This window comes from Heterocephalus glaber, unplaced genomic scaffold (genome assembly GCF_053883595.1).
Source record: "Heterocephalus glaber isolate CG9 unplaced genomic scaffold, H.glaber_assembly_v1.0 deba00001600, whole genome shotgun sequence".
Taxonomy (NCBI): domain Eukaryota; kingdom Metazoa; phylum Chordata; class Mammalia; order Rodentia; family Bathyergidae; genus Heterocephalus; species Heterocephalus glaber.
This window is the reverse complement of record NW_028258372.1, coordinates 42,966,711-42,985,803: the sequence shown is the minus strand read 5'-3', so window position 1 is coordinate 42,985,803 and position 19,093 is coordinate 42,966,711. Positions and strand designations below refer to the sequence as shown.

The 19,093-nt window shown below is 39.3% G+C and overlaps 1 protein-coding gene across 1 annotated transcript in view; it reads right to left on the bottom strand.

The window, feature by feature from the left end:
- Positions 1–1,402: 1,402 nt before the first annotated feature.
- Cd46 (CD46 molecule) overlaps positions 1,403–19,093 on the bottom strand; it is a 31,893-nt gene continuing 14,202 nt past the window's right edge. The window contains exons 5-10 of the mRNA XM_087194359.1: positions 16,492–16,674; positions 12,566–12,613; positions 7,386–7,427; positions 5,662–5,697; positions 4,977–5,037; positions 1,403–1,966 (exon numbers count right to left, since the gene is read on the bottom strand). Coding sequence (XP_087050485.1) covers positions 1,915–1,966; positions 4,977–5,037; positions 5,662–5,697; positions 7,386–7,427; positions 12,566–12,613; positions 16,492–16,674 — 422 coding nt within the window. The 3' untranslated portion in view covers positions 1,403–1,914. The remainder of the gene's footprint in view (positions 1,967–4,976; positions 5,038–5,661; positions 5,698–7,385; positions 7,428–12,565; positions 12,614–16,491; positions 16,675–19,093) is intronic.

Genomic DNA, 19,093 nt, shown 5'->3' with positions numbered 1-19,093 from the left:
ACACATTGAAAACAGGCGGAAGAAAACAGGCGGAATTAATAGTATTTAACCCCATGTAGGTATCAAATGTTGTGAATGAGTTTTGACATTCATGTCACTCTCCTCTGTCCTATGTCTTGGACACTGTGTGTCCTTTATACTCTCAGCACCTCTTATGTTGGACGGGTCACTTCTGAAGGCCTTGGGGTGACCCAGGGCTGTACACTGCAGTCTACCCCTGCCTGTCGGCTAGCAGTTTGCATAACTGGTATTAAATACAGGTACATGTATATAAATGCCGTGCTGGAAGTTGAACACAGGACCTTGGGCAAGCTGGGCAAATGCTCTACCCCTGAGCGACAGCCCAGCCTCACTGTATTTTAGTGAGACCAGGTTTTGCCGAGTGGCCCAGGGTGGTCTCTCAGCTGAAATCCACCTGCCTCAGCCCTCCAGAGGGCTGGGATTGCAGCTGTGCACCCCAGTGGTCAGTGTTAGGACTGTTTCTAAGGAATGCTGAAGTGCCTGCATAGCTTGGCCTAACACTAAATTCTTCAAGTCTGCTGTATTTTCCAGCACTTTCTTCTTCTGTAGAAGTAGAATCCTTTACATACAAATTTTTTCTTTTTGGTATCGGGGATCGAACTCAGGTCCTTGTGCTTGCGCAGCAGGCGGGGAAACCACTGAGCTAAATCCCTGGCCCTACATAGAATTTTTAAAAGGGGATTTGATATTTGAGAAAGATAAAAAGCATTAATATAAATTTAAAATATTTGACGTGTCAACAAAGTTGTCTGGAATAAAAGTGTGAAACTAAATTACTAATCAAGGTTATTTTGTGCTACCCTCAGGGTTCATTAAATGATCTTCAAATGTTCGGACTCCCTGAAGCTTCAGAGAGTCTAAAAGCTACTCACTGGCTTTCACCTCAGGTTGTCACAGGAGACAGAGCCTAGAGAACTGGCTAGGGCCAGACTGCCACTTCTAGTTGGTGTGCGATCCTCCACTCTGGCCATGCTCAGAAACACAACCTTGTTTTTACTAAGAAATCGTGTCTCCCTTTGGCCTTTGCAGGTCCTGCTCCCAAACTCTTGCTTGTGAACTAGAATAGAGTCGCTTAGAAAGGCAACATTCTTCCAGCCGAATAGACACACTCTGTAGCATAGGCAGGGAAGCACTTGGGATTCATTTCAGTTGGAGGCCGAAGGTGCGTGGGACCAAAGGGTGGAGGGCAAAGCAATTCAGGATTTTTCAAAGTCTCAGTGTTTTTCTGATTTTCTTTAATATGCTAAATATATTCTGGTTCAGGGAAGCAAATGTTTTCAGTTATTCACATATTGCAATAGAATACATTTACAAAATTAAATAAAATATATTTTGGTTTTTGTAAAAGAGCATTTTTTATACACAATGGAATACTATGCCATTTCTTTCTTTTTTTTTTTTTCGGTACCAGGGATTGAACTCGGGACCTTGTGCTTGTGAGGCAGGTGGCAGAACCACTGAGCTAAATCCCCAGCCCTAAAAGAGCATTTTTCCCCCTCTTTGAAATTAAATGAACTGGTTCTGGTGATTACTCCCACTGGGCGCAACAGTTCCTTTTTGGATTCTGAGCTACTCTAGATAGTGTAGGCAAGTGGACAGTCTGATAAAGGCAAAGGGAACAGACTTCTGCGCAAGCCCATGTCCGAGCAAATCCTGTCAGCACACATTATGCCAAATCTAAGTAATGGTCTAAGAAAACATCAGTAATTGGCCAAAGGCATGGAGATCTAAGTTTCCTCTTTGACGTTTACTGCTAACCTCTCTGGGCTCAGGTTATCGATATCTAAATTCCCACTGAATATTTTTCAGAACAAAGGACATTGGTACAGAGAAACACACAGAAAGCAGATACCTTTTAATGATGAAAGCAAACCTTTCTCTCATCTCTTCTATTCAGAGAGAAGTAAATTTTATTTCTTTGTGGCTGTCATCAGTTAGCTTTGTGCTGGACAAAGGAAAGGAAAAAGGCTGAATAAGACAGAGGCATCAATCCAAAAAGAAGCAAGGGCAGTATGTGAGGTAAATCAATGATGGAAGAGAGTGGAGCTGAGCATGAGGTGCATAAATTGGCCAGGTTTTCTGGCTCTCAGCATGGATTTGGTACCCGGCTACTTTGAAGTCTTACGCATCACCCAGCAGATGAACAAATTCTAAATTTCTGTCCAGTACGTTTACCTTTGAAACCATTTTACACAAAGCAAATATTGTAAAAATTCTTTCAAAGAGTAACACTGTGTAAGGAGAAATGGGCGAGGTCTCTAACACCCTCGATTTTAAGAGAATACATACAATTTATTAAATCTGAGTCAGACTGTCTTAGAAATCAATTTTATGACGTGTCATATAGTTTTAAGAGGCACCCTGACTTTTTACATTGAGTACAGTTTCTTCCTGGGACATTTGGTTTTCAACTTGAGGGAAAGCTCTTGTAAAATGTATTGCACGCCCCCCCCCCCCCCCAATTTCTGGGATGGCTTTAATTTCATTACTATGCTTCCTAAACTAACAATGCAATCTTTCGTTACACACTATTTTTTGTTTCAAAATTTAGAAAGCTTTGTTGAATGCTAAAAAATTTGAGAGCCAACTAGAAAAAAATGCTTGATTTGATGTGATTGGTTTTGCCCCATGTCCTACCAGTTTCTGGTCTGAATTTTTAAGCCGTCTGAGCCAAGACGAGTATGTCTCACTGAAGGAAACAATCATTTAAGCAGATAGCTTAAAAAGGACAAAGTAATTGAATCTGCCCATGTTAGTATCACATTAAAAGTGGGTTTAGGGTATAGCTAAAAGTAAATATGGTTAATAGAAAAACACTGTTCTGGCACAGATAATTGAGAATATGAATGAAGCAAATGATTTGCATAACTTTAACAGCTCTCACCTATGCTGGGGTGGTTTAACAAGAGTAATGACCCTTTTAAGATACATACATAGATGTAGAGTCTTTAAAGCTCCAGTGGTCTTAGACCTGGCAAGAAGCTGGACCGTGCCTTCAGCTTTATGTGGACACTGTGGCTCTGTCGCTGACAGTCATAGCCTGGGTACTCCGAGCCTCGGTCAGGGCAGTAAAGCAGCATGACCCCGGTGTGCAGGAGAGATGAGAGGCTCCAGCTCCGCCCCAGACCCAGTGTCCGCATCTGCTTTTTACCAGATCTGCAGGTCATTCGCGGGCACATGCAGTTAGAGGAGCACCACTCTGGGCTCTCAGGAGGAGGTGCAAACCCTCAGGAGGGGACCTTCAGCGGCCAGGGGGATGCACGGACCTCAGGGCCTTGAAGCCAGGCAGTCTGGAAGTTAAGAATCTAACTTCTCTCTCCTGAGCATTTGAAAGAACCTAACTGGTGGTTCAGCCATTACATGTTCTACTGAGTATGTTTCTGTCACAAAAACAGCAAAGGAAACCCTAAAAGATTCCCATACAATCTACACTTCAGTTCAAAGGCAATTAAGAATCACCCTTTCCACGCCATTCTTTGTAATTTTGTCAAGTCGTGCTAATGCACATGGGATTAATTAGGTTGCATTGGTTAAAGGTAAAATATCTTTCCAAAATATATTAAAATTTTAATAAGGCAGTTTTCTGTTGGAGCCCTGTGTTATAACATAGCGGCTTTTAATAAAAATAATAAAAATTAATTTTGAAATTTCAAATTACTATTGCATTTGAACCTTTAATTTGTGAGTGTAATAGTCAGGTAATTGCTTAGAGTTAACAGACCCCTCTAGAGAGAGTCTGATTAACATTTGTTGGGAATCTTTAAGAATTTTGATGGAGTGATGTTTTAAACAAAAAAGGAAATGAGCAGAAAGCTGTTTTGTTTTGGTATTGCTAGAAGTTATTTCTGTACAAACCTTTTAGACTCATAAAACTTTTCCACTGATAATATTTTCTATTCACATTGTTGTATATATAATTTTTAAAAACTTGCAGAAAAATCAAATAAGAATATTATGTGTTTCATAAGTACAAGATTTGTAAGATCAAATGAAGGAATTATGAATATTTTAAAAGTTAACCCAGAAATATGAAAAGTTTGAGGTTTTTATGACAAGAATATACTTTTATTATATAGCCCAAATCTGAATATTAATATAAAAGCAAAAGAACCCAGAAGCAACAGAAGTCTTAAAATTACTTGACTTCAAAGCTATTTTTAAAGCTACAGGGAAAAAATAAAAATACATATTTCAGTCTAATCTTGGCCCATACTCCAGGATTTATTCTGAATCTTCCATTAAATTGTAAATTCTTTTGTCACAATTTAAATTTGATACTTAAAAACCCTGTTTTCATTAAAAGATATGTATTCATATATTTTTTTCTGCTCTGCTTTTATTTTTATAGAGAAAAAGATAGCTAAAAGTTAATGGAGCTACCCTCAGCAACTTGAGCCCCTGGGTCCTTATAATGCAATCTAGTAAATTAAAAGAACATAAGAGAGAAATCAACTAGTGTTGGTTTTTAGCCCCCAGTTTAACATTTATAGATAACAACTCTAGATGAAAAGAAATCAAATTGGGAATTTTAATATGACACTACATATCTCATTACAACCAGCTAAATTATACAAACGGAAACGTTCATCATAGAGATTCCAGTGACTACAACTGTTAAAGTCTCCAGAGTGCAATACTTTAATTTTGGTCACTCATCCCATTTAGGAAACAGCAGATACCTAGGGTGGGAGAGGCCTCACTAAGGGACTTAAACCTCACACCCTACAGAAACTGTTCTTACAACAGCACTGATGAAACTGCTCAGATTCCTCATGTTTGCAATGATGTTAAAAATATAGCTGAAAATATTTTAGCAAAGAAATGCAATCCAGAGGACACATCAATGCAGGCGCAGTTGGAAAAAGACTCTACCAGTACGAAGTGCAAACTTGGGCTGCATAAAAGCGAGTGAAGGATAAGGACCAATAAGCTAGAAGAAATGTGCTTATATTTACCTTTTATTATGGTGTTCAACGCATCTGTGCACAAAAAGAGGAAGTACAGCCACTGCAACAACTAAAGGAAAACAGTAAATAAATAACGTGACTGAAAACTAATAACCAGGACTCAAAATCTAAGCAGAAGAAACAACGCTGGTGATATTTATATGTTAGACTATGGTATTTTATGTAAGCATCTATAGTTTATATTCCACCTGAATTCTTCATTATCTACATCCAGCTCCCTGGAATTACTTACACAGTAGACAGTAGGTCAAAGAAGAGCACTGGCTCGACTTAGAAAATTGCCAAAAGCATATTTAAGAAGCAAACTCTGATCGCATCATCTTAGGAAAACACATTGTTTTTAGGCCTTCTTTTTAAGTATATGTACAGGATACAAAGAATATAAAATCAGCCAAAGCAAAGGGTACTATATAAATAAAGACGAGCTTTTCTAGGTTGCTTTCCCACCTTTTTTGTTCTTTCCCTGTGCAGTACTGGGCATTGAACCCAGGGCCTTCCCCAGCCCTTTTTCACTTTTCTAATTTGAGACAGAGTCTCAATAAATTGCTAAATTGGCCAGGCTGGTCTCAATCTAGGTTGGTCTGCTTAATCTCAAGCTCTAGGAACTACAGAAGTGAACACCTATGTTAAAACTGCACTTCTCTGGAATAGTATTCAAAATTGGGATATTTACCTAGAACAAGAAGCATGAGAAGACTGATCCACACATCTACGAAAATATGAAAACAGAACATGTTGGATAAGTGTGGATCTAGACAATGGCTCCATTTTATTCAGCTCAGCTCTTCTAAACATTAGAGTGAAGAAAAGTTTAGTTAATTTTAGCATGGCCACTAGTACATCTAGGAGGTTGTTCTTTGTTTTTCTTTTGCTCACTGTGTAGTCCAACTTGGCCTCTGATGCACAGGGATCTGCCTGCCTCAGCCTTCTGACTGCCAGTGTTACAGGCGTGGGCTGCCATGTTTGGCCACTAAATCATTTTGCTCACTGAACCCTTCTAAGCCAGTTTTCGGATTTTGGGTCCAATTTGTGGAAATCTTTAATAGAAACTTTACTCTGCCATGTTTTGTCTTATAGTTACCCCCTCAGGTTATTTAGCAAAGGTTACTGGAACATTAGCATTCATTAGAGTAGAGGAAAAACTTTGAATTTTGACTTTTCCTGGGTTGGCAATAGGACGTGTGACAGAATCTCAGGATGCTGCACGGGGTGGCGGGCCACAAGATCACAAAAGTAAACAACCAGAAGTCTCTGCAGTGTTGCTAAGCTATGATATTGGTAAGTTAGGGGCCTTCAATGTATTTGAACTTAGGATATCTTCAATTTACACTCAGTTTCATCAGGATGCAACCCCACTGTAAGTCAAGGAGCAAATGTAGAGTTGGTACTGAGTATCTATGGGTTCCAAATCCATGGATCCAGTCAACTGCGGACTGAAAATATTTGGGGAATAAATTGTGCCTGTTCCAAGTGTGTGCAGACTCTGTTTTCTTGTCATTATTCCTTAAACAATAGAGCATGATTATTTCTACTGGATTGGGTATTATGAGGCATCTAGAGATGGCACAGTACACAGGAGAAGGTGCCCTGGTGGTGTGTAAATATCACGCCATTTTATATGAGGGTCTCGAGTGCCCACATTTCGGTGTCAGAGGGAGTCCCGGAAGCAGTCTCCATGGAGCCTGAAAGATGGTTTACTAAAAAATAAGCCTAACATGAATTGCATTAAAGGACTAATCATTGCTAAACTGGTCTAATAAACAGAAATCGATTTTTGTCTTCTTTCACTCATCAAGAAATCTTTATTTGTTTTGTTTTTTTGTGGAACTGGGGATCGAACTTGGGACCTTGTGCTTGCAAGGCAGGCACCGGAACCACTGAGCTAAATTCCCAGCCCAAGAAATCGTTATATTTCATTGACCGTTAACTGGCATGACTAGTTCATTTACTATGATGTGAACTGTGTAGATCCACATAAGTGTGTTAGACTGGCCTGTTACCAACCCAACCTACAGGGTGGTGCATGCATGACAGCGAACAGGACGGGAATCTATCTACAAATTGCCATCGCAAAATAACCCTGTCATGTGGAAAACAGATTGTATTTTAGGTATTTTCACTTACATGTAATGAGAGCATTTAAGGACGTGAGCTCCCCCAATTTGCTCTCCTGTGTTGAGGCACAGTTATGAAACTGTGCTTATTGATGCGCTGCTATGCATGCCATCACATGTTCTTCACAGAATCAACACAGCCAAAGTAACCCTAAATGCTACTTAACACCAATAATATGTGACACTGTTTCTTACTTAACTGACTGTAATTGTAATATACGATATTTCCATGTAAACTGCATGGTTTCATAATGCAGTTATTATTAATAGCCAAAATACTAACTTAATTCTTGGTCAAAGAGTCCTTCATGGGGATTGGGATATCCTAGGGAAAAAAGAAAGAAAACCGATTAAGTAAAATAAAAAAAATAATAAATAAAGCTTAAAATTCTTTAAATTCATATGTTGATTTTTTTTACCTTTGTATAAAATCCCTTAAAATTTCATTTCCTTATAAACAGTGTCACTATTTCTTAAAGTAGTATCATAAAGTTCTATAAAGTTATATACAATACTGTTAGATTTCTTCCCCTGTCCACTAACAGTCCCTGTGGTAATATTGTAGTATAGCATACAAATTTATCTTTAATATATCCTCAAAATTAGCCTGTGTATTTAGTGATTCTAGTTTAAAGATAGACTAGGGCTCAATAAACGCTTTTAGAAGCCAGTCTGGAATGGAAGGAGACTTCCCCAGCATAAGACCATACAAGAGCAGCCCGCGGGTAACAACTTGCTCAAAGATACACTGCTCAGTTTCTCCTCTAAGCTCAGAATCAAGCCAGGTGCCTGTGTTTGCCACTTCTACTCAACAGTGTTGGAAGTTCTAGCCAGCAATTGGGTAAAAGAATCCAAATTGAAAAGGAAGAAATTGTATTATCTCTGTTTACAGGTGATGATATGATCTTTTATGAAGAAAGTCTTAAGGAGTTCACGTATACCATGCCTTCTAAACAACCTATTAGAACTAAAAAGTGTATTCAGCAAACTTGCAGGATATAAAATCAATACACAAAAATTAGTTCTATATCTTTATGCTAAAATAATCAAAAATGGAAATTAAGAACACAATTTCACTTAAAATAGCATCAAAAAGAATAGAATACTGAGGAAAGAACTTAACCTAGAAGGCAGAACTTGTACATCAAAAACTACAAAACACTGCTGAAAAGCATTAAAGACATAATAAATGGAAAGGTCCATTTTCATGAACTGAAAGACTTATTATTTTTAAGCTACCAATATACACAAAGCAATCTACAAATTCAGGCAACCCCTGTCAAAACCCTTTCTGCACAAACATAAAAATTCATCCCAAAACTACTGTGAAATCTTGAGGTACCCCAAATAGCCAAAACAATCCTGGACAAGGAAAGCAAAGTTGACAGGGCTCACATTGCTTGGTTTCAAAGCTTCAATCCAAGTGGAGTGACACTGCTATATCAAGGAGTAGGGCATGTGGAAAACAAACCCTGTCATATTCAATCAAATGCTTTTCAGCAGAGTCAAGAGCAGCCAGTGGAAAGGGGGCTGATGGGAAATCTGGACATCCACAGGCAAAAGAATGAAGTTTGACCCTAATATACAAAAACCAACTCAAAATGGACGAACCTAAATGTAAGATCTACTCTGCCGTCCATCCTGAGCAGTCTGCTAAGCGATTCCTGGATTTTATTACCAACATCTTTGCCTAAGAGCCTGTGCACTCCATGGTGATTGGTGCTTCACATTCAAGGCCCTGGGATGGAAGGCTTTTGGGATACTACAGATGTGGATGCAAGTGAGCACCCACGACTGAAAGTGGCCAGTCCGTCACTGGAGGTGGGGTGGGGAGTGGTTAGCAGGCCGGCACCTCCCAGAGGCAGGGCCTGAGAGGACTTCTGTGGCTATGCAGGACCTGGAGGAGGTCTCTGGCAGGGAGTGATCACTTTCAGTCTTCTCCTACGCCACTCCCATGTCCACCCACACATCTGGACACAGACGCCCAGAGATGGCCGGAAGTGTCTGAACCTGGGTGAAGGTGTTTGGCTACTGCTGCGTGAACCAGAACGCATGCCTTTCCTGGAGCTGGAAGTTTCAATGGGTGTGGCCAGTTCTGGAGGCTGGAATGATGGGCCAGTGCACCGCTTGTTTCCACGTTAAGTTTCCTTTCTTCCTGGCTAGCTGTCCCCGAGGTTTATTTCCAGCAGAAGGGACTATCTCTGGGGGCCAGTTCTGCTCATTTCGACAGCATGGAGGTCTCAAGCGTGGAGCTTTCCTGAATGTGTACAGCTAGCACACTTCCCTCTGCCCTTTCTCAGACCCTTTTTCAGCTGGGTTTGTTTTCATTCTGTTCTCTTCTGTCCCATCTTCTACTGCTGCTGTGTCTCCCAGGGCACAGATGGCCTTCTCTGTCATCTTCACTCTCCTCTCCCGGAGAGGAGTCAGAGCCATAACGCAATCACCCATCCTATCCACTTCCAAAGATAGCTGGGTTAATGGATGATAGTCTCAGAATGTAGAGGACCCTGATGAAGTGAGGTAGGTGTCCGTCCCTCCCTCCAGTACCTTTGGGGCTAAGACACTCATTCTTGATATTCCCCCCATTCCCCCACCCAGGAAGCATCCACTTTTTCTCACATAAAGACAGGCACCAGCAACTGGCCTGTGGGGATGCAAAGCTGTTTTGCTCTGTGTCTGGCTGGACTAATCAGTCCCACAAGAAGGCATGAGGTCATAAGGGAGAAACTGCCTTCCTGTCACCCTCCGCGCCAAAGGAGGTAACAGAGAAGTCTGCAGTGTGGATCTTTTCCATTCCCATCATCTACCTTCCTGCTGGATGCAATAAAACTCCGAGACACCAGCAGCTATTGCTTTTGAGAACTGGGTTTACTAATTATGCGGCTGATGGATCTTAGGCACTATAATCTTCATTTGTTGCTTGTTTTTCACCTTTTTTGTTTTATTAATAAAAGATCTTATGTATTTACTCCCATTACTATCACAATACAAAAATAAATTATTCAATAAAAAAAAAGTAAGAGCTAAAACTATAAAAGACAGCAGGGAAACACTTCATGACACTGGGTTGGCCAGTGGTTTCTAGGAGGTGACACAGGCAACAGTGACACTGAGCGAGGTAAAAGAACTTCACCAAAAAGCTTTCTTGTACCACGGACACTAACAGAATAGAAAGACAGCCCTCAGAAGGAGAGCCAATATTTGCAAATCATATATTTGATAAGGAGTATTCGGACTAGAGAATGCATTCTTAAAACTCAGTGACCACAACCCCATTTGGAAATGGGCCAAGAAGTCGAATAGAGAAGATGGGCAGATGGCCAAGAAGCATTATAAATCACACGGTCCGAATCCCCTTAGAGCAGCACCAAATGGACTATGACCGATGGCCATTACGAGGAAACAAACAAACCCGAAACTGTACAAGTGCTGGTGAAGATGGGGAAAAACTGGAACCTTGGAGGACTGCTAGTAAGATGAAAATGGTACAGATTCTGTGGAGGACAGTGTAGCAGTTCTTCAAGAAACAGACCAGCATGCCCCAGGGAAGCAGAAATTGTATTCCTAGAGATACACCCTCAAAATTGAAACGTTAGAACAGATACGTGTACATCCATGTTCAAAACAGCATTTTTCAGAGTAGCCAGAGGTGGAAATCATCCAACCTAAACATCTATCAAAAGATGAATGAATACATGAAATGTTGTGTCTGCACACATGGAATATTATTCAGCCTAAAAAGGGAGTTCTGACATGGTACGAGATACATGAAACCCGAAACATTATGCTAAATGAAATAAGTGAGGAACAGAAGGACAAGCATTGTATGAATCCTCTCATAGTAAGTACCAATAACAGGAAAAGTCAAACAGACCAAATGGTGGTTCTGGGGAGAAGGGGGAAGGAAAACCATTAATGTTTACTGGGCTTCAGTTTGGGATGTTGAAAAATTTGTGAAACAGATAGTAGCGATGGTTGCACAGTGATGTCCCTGGATTGGTAAACAAAAAATTGATCTGGAAAAAGTAACATGAGCGTGGTCTGCAAATATCTGGGAAGGAAGTATTTATAGCATCTTAACATCTGGAGAGAGGGAGAGAGGGAGAGAGAGAGAGAGAGAGAGAGGAGAGAGAGGGAGAGAAAGAGAGGAGAGAGAGAGAGGAGAGAGGGAGAGAGAGGGAAAGAGAGAGGGAGAGAGAGGGAAAGAGAGAGAGGGAGAGAGGGAGAGAAAGAGAGAGAGGAGAGAGGGAGAGAGAGAAAGAGAGAGAGAGGAGAGAGAGGGAAAGAGAGAGAGGGAGAGAGAGGGAGAGAGAGGGAGAGAGAGGGAGAGAGAGAATCCTGGGGCAGGAACAGACAGAGTCCAGAGGAGAAAGGGCAGGACGCCTGTGAAGGCCGCGGATGACAGAGGCGGCAGTTTGGACCAGCAGGGGCGACAACTTACCCCCAGCTGGTGCTTCCTAACTGCCCTACCTCAATCTAGAGAACACGCGAATTTCAAATGTACCAACAATTTAGAAGCAAAGAATGAAGTCGGGACACATGGCTGAAATCTTTATACAATGACAGTCTGGGAAAGACCTAACACTCCCACAAGAAAGATACAAAACTGAGAGCCATGAAGGAAAAGATCGATACCTCTGACTGTCCATCGATGTAGAACTTCTGGACATACAAATGATCACTGATAGGCGAATAAATAAAATATGGTATATATTCAAGCCACCATCAGAATGGGTGGGAATAAATCTACACGGACCCCCAATCCAAGCCACCAAGTGGAAAAGAGTCCAAGCGTAGAATATTATGTACAGCATGATTTCCTCTTGATTTAGAAAAAATGCCTAACGGTATATATTGCTACCCATAGAAGGATGCTGACACAGAGAAGCAAGTCAAAAGAAACTAAACTATTAACAGTGATTAACTTGCACATAATGGACTAGAGAGAGAACGAAGCTTTTCTTCTATACTTTTGTAAAGTTTGAAGTTTTATGAAAATGTGTCAACTAATATAATTAAAAGTGAGAAAAATAAATCTATATCTAACAGTATAAAAACTAGTACAAATAAAATGAAAATGTGGGAAAAATGTTTCTGTGAAAGGTGTTTTGATTTATAAAAAGCTCTTAAAATCAACAACAACAAAAACCTTTGGGAGACCAACAGAAAAGTCGACCAAAAAAGACATGAATAAACAGACGTGGATTTTTGGGCACAGTGGCATCTGCCCATGGTCTTAGCTACTCACGAGGCTGCTCAAGAGCACGGGATCCCAGGAGTCTGAGGGCAGCCTAAGCAACATAGCCAGACTCTGTCTCCCATAAATGAATAAATAAAAATGCAGACCAAAAAAAGTTCAGCTGCGTTAATAATTTAAAAAATACAAATTAAAACAAAACGTAATTGTTTATCTATCATTAAAAAAATTTTAAACTATATCAGTAGGATAAATAATTATCAAACCTGGATAATTGTAAACTGGAGACTTGACGGGCTGAGTAGGCCTAGGACCTAAAAAGAAAAGAGAGTCTAACAATTCTCTATCAATTCACTAGTCTTATCAATACAAAACTATGGGCTTAATTTTGATATTTGATTTTTTAAAAAGATTATCAAAATGAAAAATACGCATACTTTCTAAACCTTGCAGTTCTACTTGTGGGAATTGCACCTGTGTAACTACTTGACCTACATACATATTTGTACAAGTATGGAAGCATATACATACAAAAGTTCTCACTACAGATTTGTATTTTTGGGATTTTTTGAGGCAGGATCTCACTACATAGTTAAGCTGGCTTTGAACTCACTATTTAGCCCAGGTTGGCCTCAAACTCATAGTGATCCCGCTGCCTCAACTTACTGAGTGCTGGGATAGCAGGCGTGTGCCACCATGCCTGACTTGTCTTTGTATTTTGTAATGTAAATTCTAGAAGTTAACTAATAATAAATCACAAAAGTAATGTGGTAACCATATGTATCTTTTTTAAATGAAAAAATCCAATGGCCTCACACTACACAATTTGCATCTTAATAGACTTAGTATTTCTTGGACATTTTTTCATATTGGCACATTTAAATCCACTACAACATCATTATATATTGCTGTTGATATAGTCTTTCCCTAACTGATGATAAAAAATGATTCCATCAGGAATTTTGAATTTTTTTGTTTTTAAAAGATCCCTGAAGTCGTTTTTCTTCATAAACATTTTCTAGCAATCAGTACTCTGCTCCTCTTTCAAACTCCAAGCCAAATTGGTGTTTTACATACCCTTTAAATCAACTCTTTCAAAAGAGAATAACAGTAACCCTAGTGTACTGTAGGAGACCAGCTTGAAACCACATTGAGCAGGGTATAAGATAATAGTGAAAGAAAAGCCCGGGTCCTGATGGCTTCACTGTGGAATTCTATAAGACATTTAAAGAAGAACTATCGCCATTACTCTTTAAACTCATCAAGGACATTGAAAGGAAAGCAAGGCTTCCAAATTCATTCCTGGAAGCAAGTGTTACTTTGATTCCAAAACCAGGGAAAGATCCAACCTAAAAAGAGAACTACAGACCAATCTCCCTAATGAACATAGATGCAAAAATCCTCAACAAGATACTGGCAAACAGAATACAGAAGGTCATCAAGAAGATCATACACCCTGACCAAGTCGGATTTATCCCAGCGATGCAAGGATGGTTCAAAACCCATAAATCAATAAATGTAATACACTATATTAACAGAGTCAAGGACAAAAACCATATGATCATCTCAATAGATGCAGAAAAGGCATTTGACAAAATCCAACACCCATTCATGATAAAAATGCTCCAGAAAATTGGAACAGAAGGTCTTTATCTCAACCTGATTAAGGCTTTCTATGAAAAACCAACAGCCAACAATATACTAAATGGTCAAAAACTGAAAACTTTCACGCTAAAATCAGGAACAAGACAAGGATGCCCACTATCACCACTCCTGTTCAATATTGTTCTGGAAACATTAGCCATAGCAATTAGAAAAGAGAAAGAAATAAAGATAGGAAAGGAAGAAGTTAAACTGTCATTATTTGCTGATGATATGATACTTTACATAGAAGACCCAAAAAACTCAGTCAAAAGACTTCTAGACCTAATTGACAGATTCAGTAGAATAGCTGGATACAAGGTCAACACTCAAAAAATAATAGCCTTCTTATATGCAAATAGCAGACCCATTGAGAGAGAAATTCGGGAAATAATTCCTTTTACAATGGCATCTAAAAAAATGAAATATCTAGGAATCAACCTAACAAAGGAAGCAAAAGACCTCTACGCTGAAAATTACAGCACTCTGAAGAAGGAGATTGAAGAGGATATAAGAAAATGGAAAGATATCCCTTGTTCCTGGGTAGGAAGAACCAATATAGTGAAAATGGCCATACCTCCAAAACTACTATATAGATTTAATGCAATGCTGATTGAAATTCCAACAATATACTTCACAGAACTAGAGAAAACAATCCAGAAATTCTTTTGGAAGCAGAAGAAGCCTAGAATAGCAAAAGCAATTCTAGGCAACAGAGACATGGCTGGGGGTATCACAATCCCCAACTTGAAACTATACTACAAAGCTACTGTGATAAAAACAGCATGGTACTGGCAAAGAAACAGACCCGAGGATCAGTGGAATAGATTAGAAGATGCAGAAACAACTCCAGACATACTCAGCCACCTCATCTTTGACAAAGGAGCCAACCACCCTCATTGGAGGAAAGATAGCCTTTTTAATAAATGGTGTTGGAAAAACTGGATTTCAACCTACCAAAGATTAAAACTAGACCTATACCTATCACCATGCACTAAACTAAGATCAAAGTGGATTAAAGATCTAAATATTAAGACAGAAACACTAAACTTGCTGGAAGATAAGTTAGGTAGAACTCTTGAAGACATTGGCATAGGAAAAGACTTTATGAACAAATCCTCAGTAGCATGGGAGCTAGCACAGAGAATCAACAACTGGGATCTCATCATATTAAAAAGCTTCTGCACTGCAAGAGAAACTACCAACAGAGCTAAGAGACAACCTACAATGTGGGAAGAAATTTATCAGCTGTACCTCAGACAAAGGTCTACTATCGAGACTATATAAACAATTGAAAAAAATCAGACCTCCCAAATTCAAAGACCCAATTCAAAAATGGACATCCAAAATGAACAGACATTTCTCAGACAAAGAAGTAAAAGCAGCAAATAAGCACATGAAAAAATGTTCAACATCACTGGTCATTCGAGAGATGCAGATGAAAACAACACTGAGATTCCACCTCATCCCAGAAAGAATGGCTGCTATCAAGAAATCAACCAATAACAAATGCTGGCGGGGGTGTGGGGAGAAAGGAACCCTTCTCCATTGTTGGTGGGAGTGCAGACTGGTGCAACCACTGTGGAAATCAGTACAGAGATACCTCAAAGAACTAGGCTTAGAGGTCCCATTGGACCCAGCTATTCCCCTACTGGGTATCTTCCCCAAAGAATTAAAAGAATCATACCACAGTGATATATGTGCACCCATGTTTACAGTGGCACAGTTTGTAATAGCTAAGGTTTGGAAACAGCCCAAGTGCCCATCAACTGGAAACTGGATAAAGAAGATGTGGGGTTTTTTATAAAATGGAGTACTACTCAGCCATAAAGAATGAGAAACTAGAGACATTTATAGCTAAATGGATGCATATTGAGGCCATACTTTTAAGTGAAATAAATAGGACACACGTGTAAATACTGAATAGTTTCTCTAGTGTGAGAAACTGAGAGTGTAAATAAGGATGAAAATGATTAAAATGAATAATTGATAATTTGAAATTGGAAAAGGTCCAAAGGTGTAGGGGTGGTGGAAGGGGAAGAGGAAAGTGAAAAATGGAAAGGAAAAATGATGAGAAAAGAAAAAAATGGAAACAAAGTCTGTGTAAATAGGGAAGAGCAGAGGGGGTGAAGGGTGTACAGGTAATGAGGAAAAAATAAGAACCAAGATCCATCATGTACAGGTACAAGCACCCAGTGATAAATGTAAATGCATTGTATACCTAAAATGGACCAATAAATATATTTTTTAAAAAAGATAATAGTGAATTGGCTTATAACTTGGCTATTGATTGAACTGTGAGGCAACCCAAGGCCTATGTGTGACTTGCCAGATAAGCCTTCGGCTGGCATAGGAGACAGAATTAATGTCAAAGAGGGCCGGGGATTTAGCTCAGTGGTGCCACCACCTGCCTCGAAAGTGCAAGGTCCCGAGTTTGAACCTCGGTACCCCCCTCAAAAAAAAGAACAACAACAAAACCCCCCAAACAACAATTAATGTCAAAGAAATAAACTCTTGAAAAAGACAAGAAGGAAAAAAGACAACTTTGTACCTTTAATACATTGCGGGATGGAGGGTTCCCAAGCATTTTCAGTGCCACACATGATGGTATCGCTGCCGTTAAGGTAAAAGCCCGCCATGCACTCAAACTTAACCATGGCTTTGTAGTAAAATGATTTTCCAAATCCGGATAACTGTCTTCCATCTTTAAGTACTGGAGATGGACATTTGATCACTGCAAAGAAAAAAACTTCAGGATTTAGTGGAAATGTATTGTAATGCAGGACCAGAAAAACTAGTACAAAGTATGCATTTGCAGTAGGAACAAAGAGGCAAGAAATAGAACATGTTTAAAAACAAAATTAAAAAGTACATTGTGTTTCACATTTTTAATAGAAAGCATTTTAATCCTAGGTAAAGAGGAACTTTCTCCTTAAGGAACAGATTATCATTGTATCTTATCCACCCCTCCACTGCTGACAAGTTTTGGGAAAGGTTGGACAAATTCAGGCTAAGTTTAAACGAATTTTTGATACTGTTTAGCTCTAGAGCTTTTTTTAAGGTCACACTGACATCGATAATGGTGCACTGCTCTTTGTAAAGACAAGGAAAAGACTTTTCTGGAAAGGTATACTTGAACTCAAATTTAAAAATTGATAAAGATGGGCAAAAAGAAATTTATGTAGAAACAAATACAAGTGGGGATTTCAAGGGATAGACAGCCCGATGGAGTTGGAGCAGAGTTCTGTAAATCTTTTCTGGCTGCAACCCAGAGATGAAAAAACACATTTTATGTTGTAAACCAATATACAAGCACATGGACCCAAAATAAAACTTAATCTCAATACTTAGCCTCTCTATTGGTGCACTTCCAGATTTCCCATTCTATCCTATTTCTTTTTTTTTTTTTCTAAGTTCTTTTATTGGTACATTTTAGGTATACAATTCATTTACATTTATCATTGGGCACATGTGCCTTACCTGTACATGATGTATCTTGGTTCTTATTTTTTCCCCATTCCCTGTGTGCCCTTCACCCCCTCTGCCCTTCCCTATTTACATAGACTTCGTTTCCATTTTTTTCTTTTCTCATAGTTTTTCCTTTCCCTCCTTTCCTTTCCCCTTCCCCTCCCTTTACCCCTTCATCTTTGGACCTTTTTTCCTATTTCAAATTATCGATTATTCATTTTAATCATTTTAACCCTTGTCTACACTATTTCTTAAGAAGTAAACTGCAGTCACGACTCACTAGATTAATTTCAGGGTCCATCAATGGGTCAGGAGAATTTGGGGGCGGGGAACAGGGTCAGGCACAGTAAGCACCGACTAGCATCTAAGGAGACTGCATCCAGGCAAATGGGCTGGGTCAAACTAGAAGCAGGCTCTCCTTTTTCCCTTGGAACAGAATTTCCATCTATATCATTTCCTTTCAGCCCGAAGAGATTCCTTGAGCAATTCTTGTAATACAAGTTGACTCGTGAGGCTCAATCAGCTCTGCTTTATCTAAAAATGTTTTCACTTATTTAACCTTCAACTTGAAAGATTTCTCCTTGACACGAGTTCTAGATTAAGTGTTTTTTCTGTTAGTACCTTCCAGCTTTAATGGTTTCTTAAAAGAACTTACCCATTCTTACTAGATCCTATCTGCCACTGCCCTCCCAAATGTAATACATTTTTTCATTGGTGTTGTTTTCTTCTTGCTGCCTGCTTTTTTTCTCTTTTGTTCTTGGTAGTTTTACCAAGCTATTAAAATCTACCAAACTACTAGGTTCATTTTTCTTTCTTTTTGGTAAATTTTAATGATTTATTCATCCTGCTCAAGTTTTGCTGAACTTCCTGAATCTGAGGTTGCTCAGATAAGTTTTTGGCTAGCATTTATTCAAATAATTTTCTAGGCTCTTTTCCTGAAACTTCAGTTACACGATGTTTGACTGTTCGATGTTCTCCCACAGCTCTGTAAGCATCTCTCTCTCTTTAAAAATTTTCCTTCTTAAATCATGTTGGATTTTTCTTCAGGGTCAGTGATCTTTTCACTCGTGTGCTGTCCCAGCTAATGTTTTTTTAAAATTTGGTGCAATTTACATACAGTAAAATCCACCCTTTCAAGTTTACGTACGAATTTTACAGATGCAGTAACAACCGCACAAACTACTGGGGCAGTAAAGGCAAGGTTCCGTCCCTCTCTTGAATTTCTCCACACACACACTTGAGATTTATTCCTCCTCTCCCACCCCACCACCAGCCAATCCATAATTGATTTTCTACCACAGGATTGTTTTTTCAGACTGCCTATAAATGGAACAATAGCCTTTTTAGAATGGCTCATACTACTCAGCATGATGCCCTTTGGGACCCATTTATGTTGCTGAGTTGTATGTAAGTGTATGTTTAGAAATCAACAAATGTGTTTCAAAGTTCCTCCAATTTGCATTCTGATCAGCAAAGTTATGAGAATCCCAACTGCTTCATATATAGTGTACCCTCAAGTTACAACTGGCCTCACATTCGAACAACTTAGATTACGAATGGAATTTTAATTTTAACTTACAATCAAAGTCTTGAGTTAGGAGCTGAATGCCAGCTGCTTGTAGGGTTGTAAACAAAGACTTGTGATGCCACAAAAACATATGTAAGTGTACATGAGCATCAGTCTG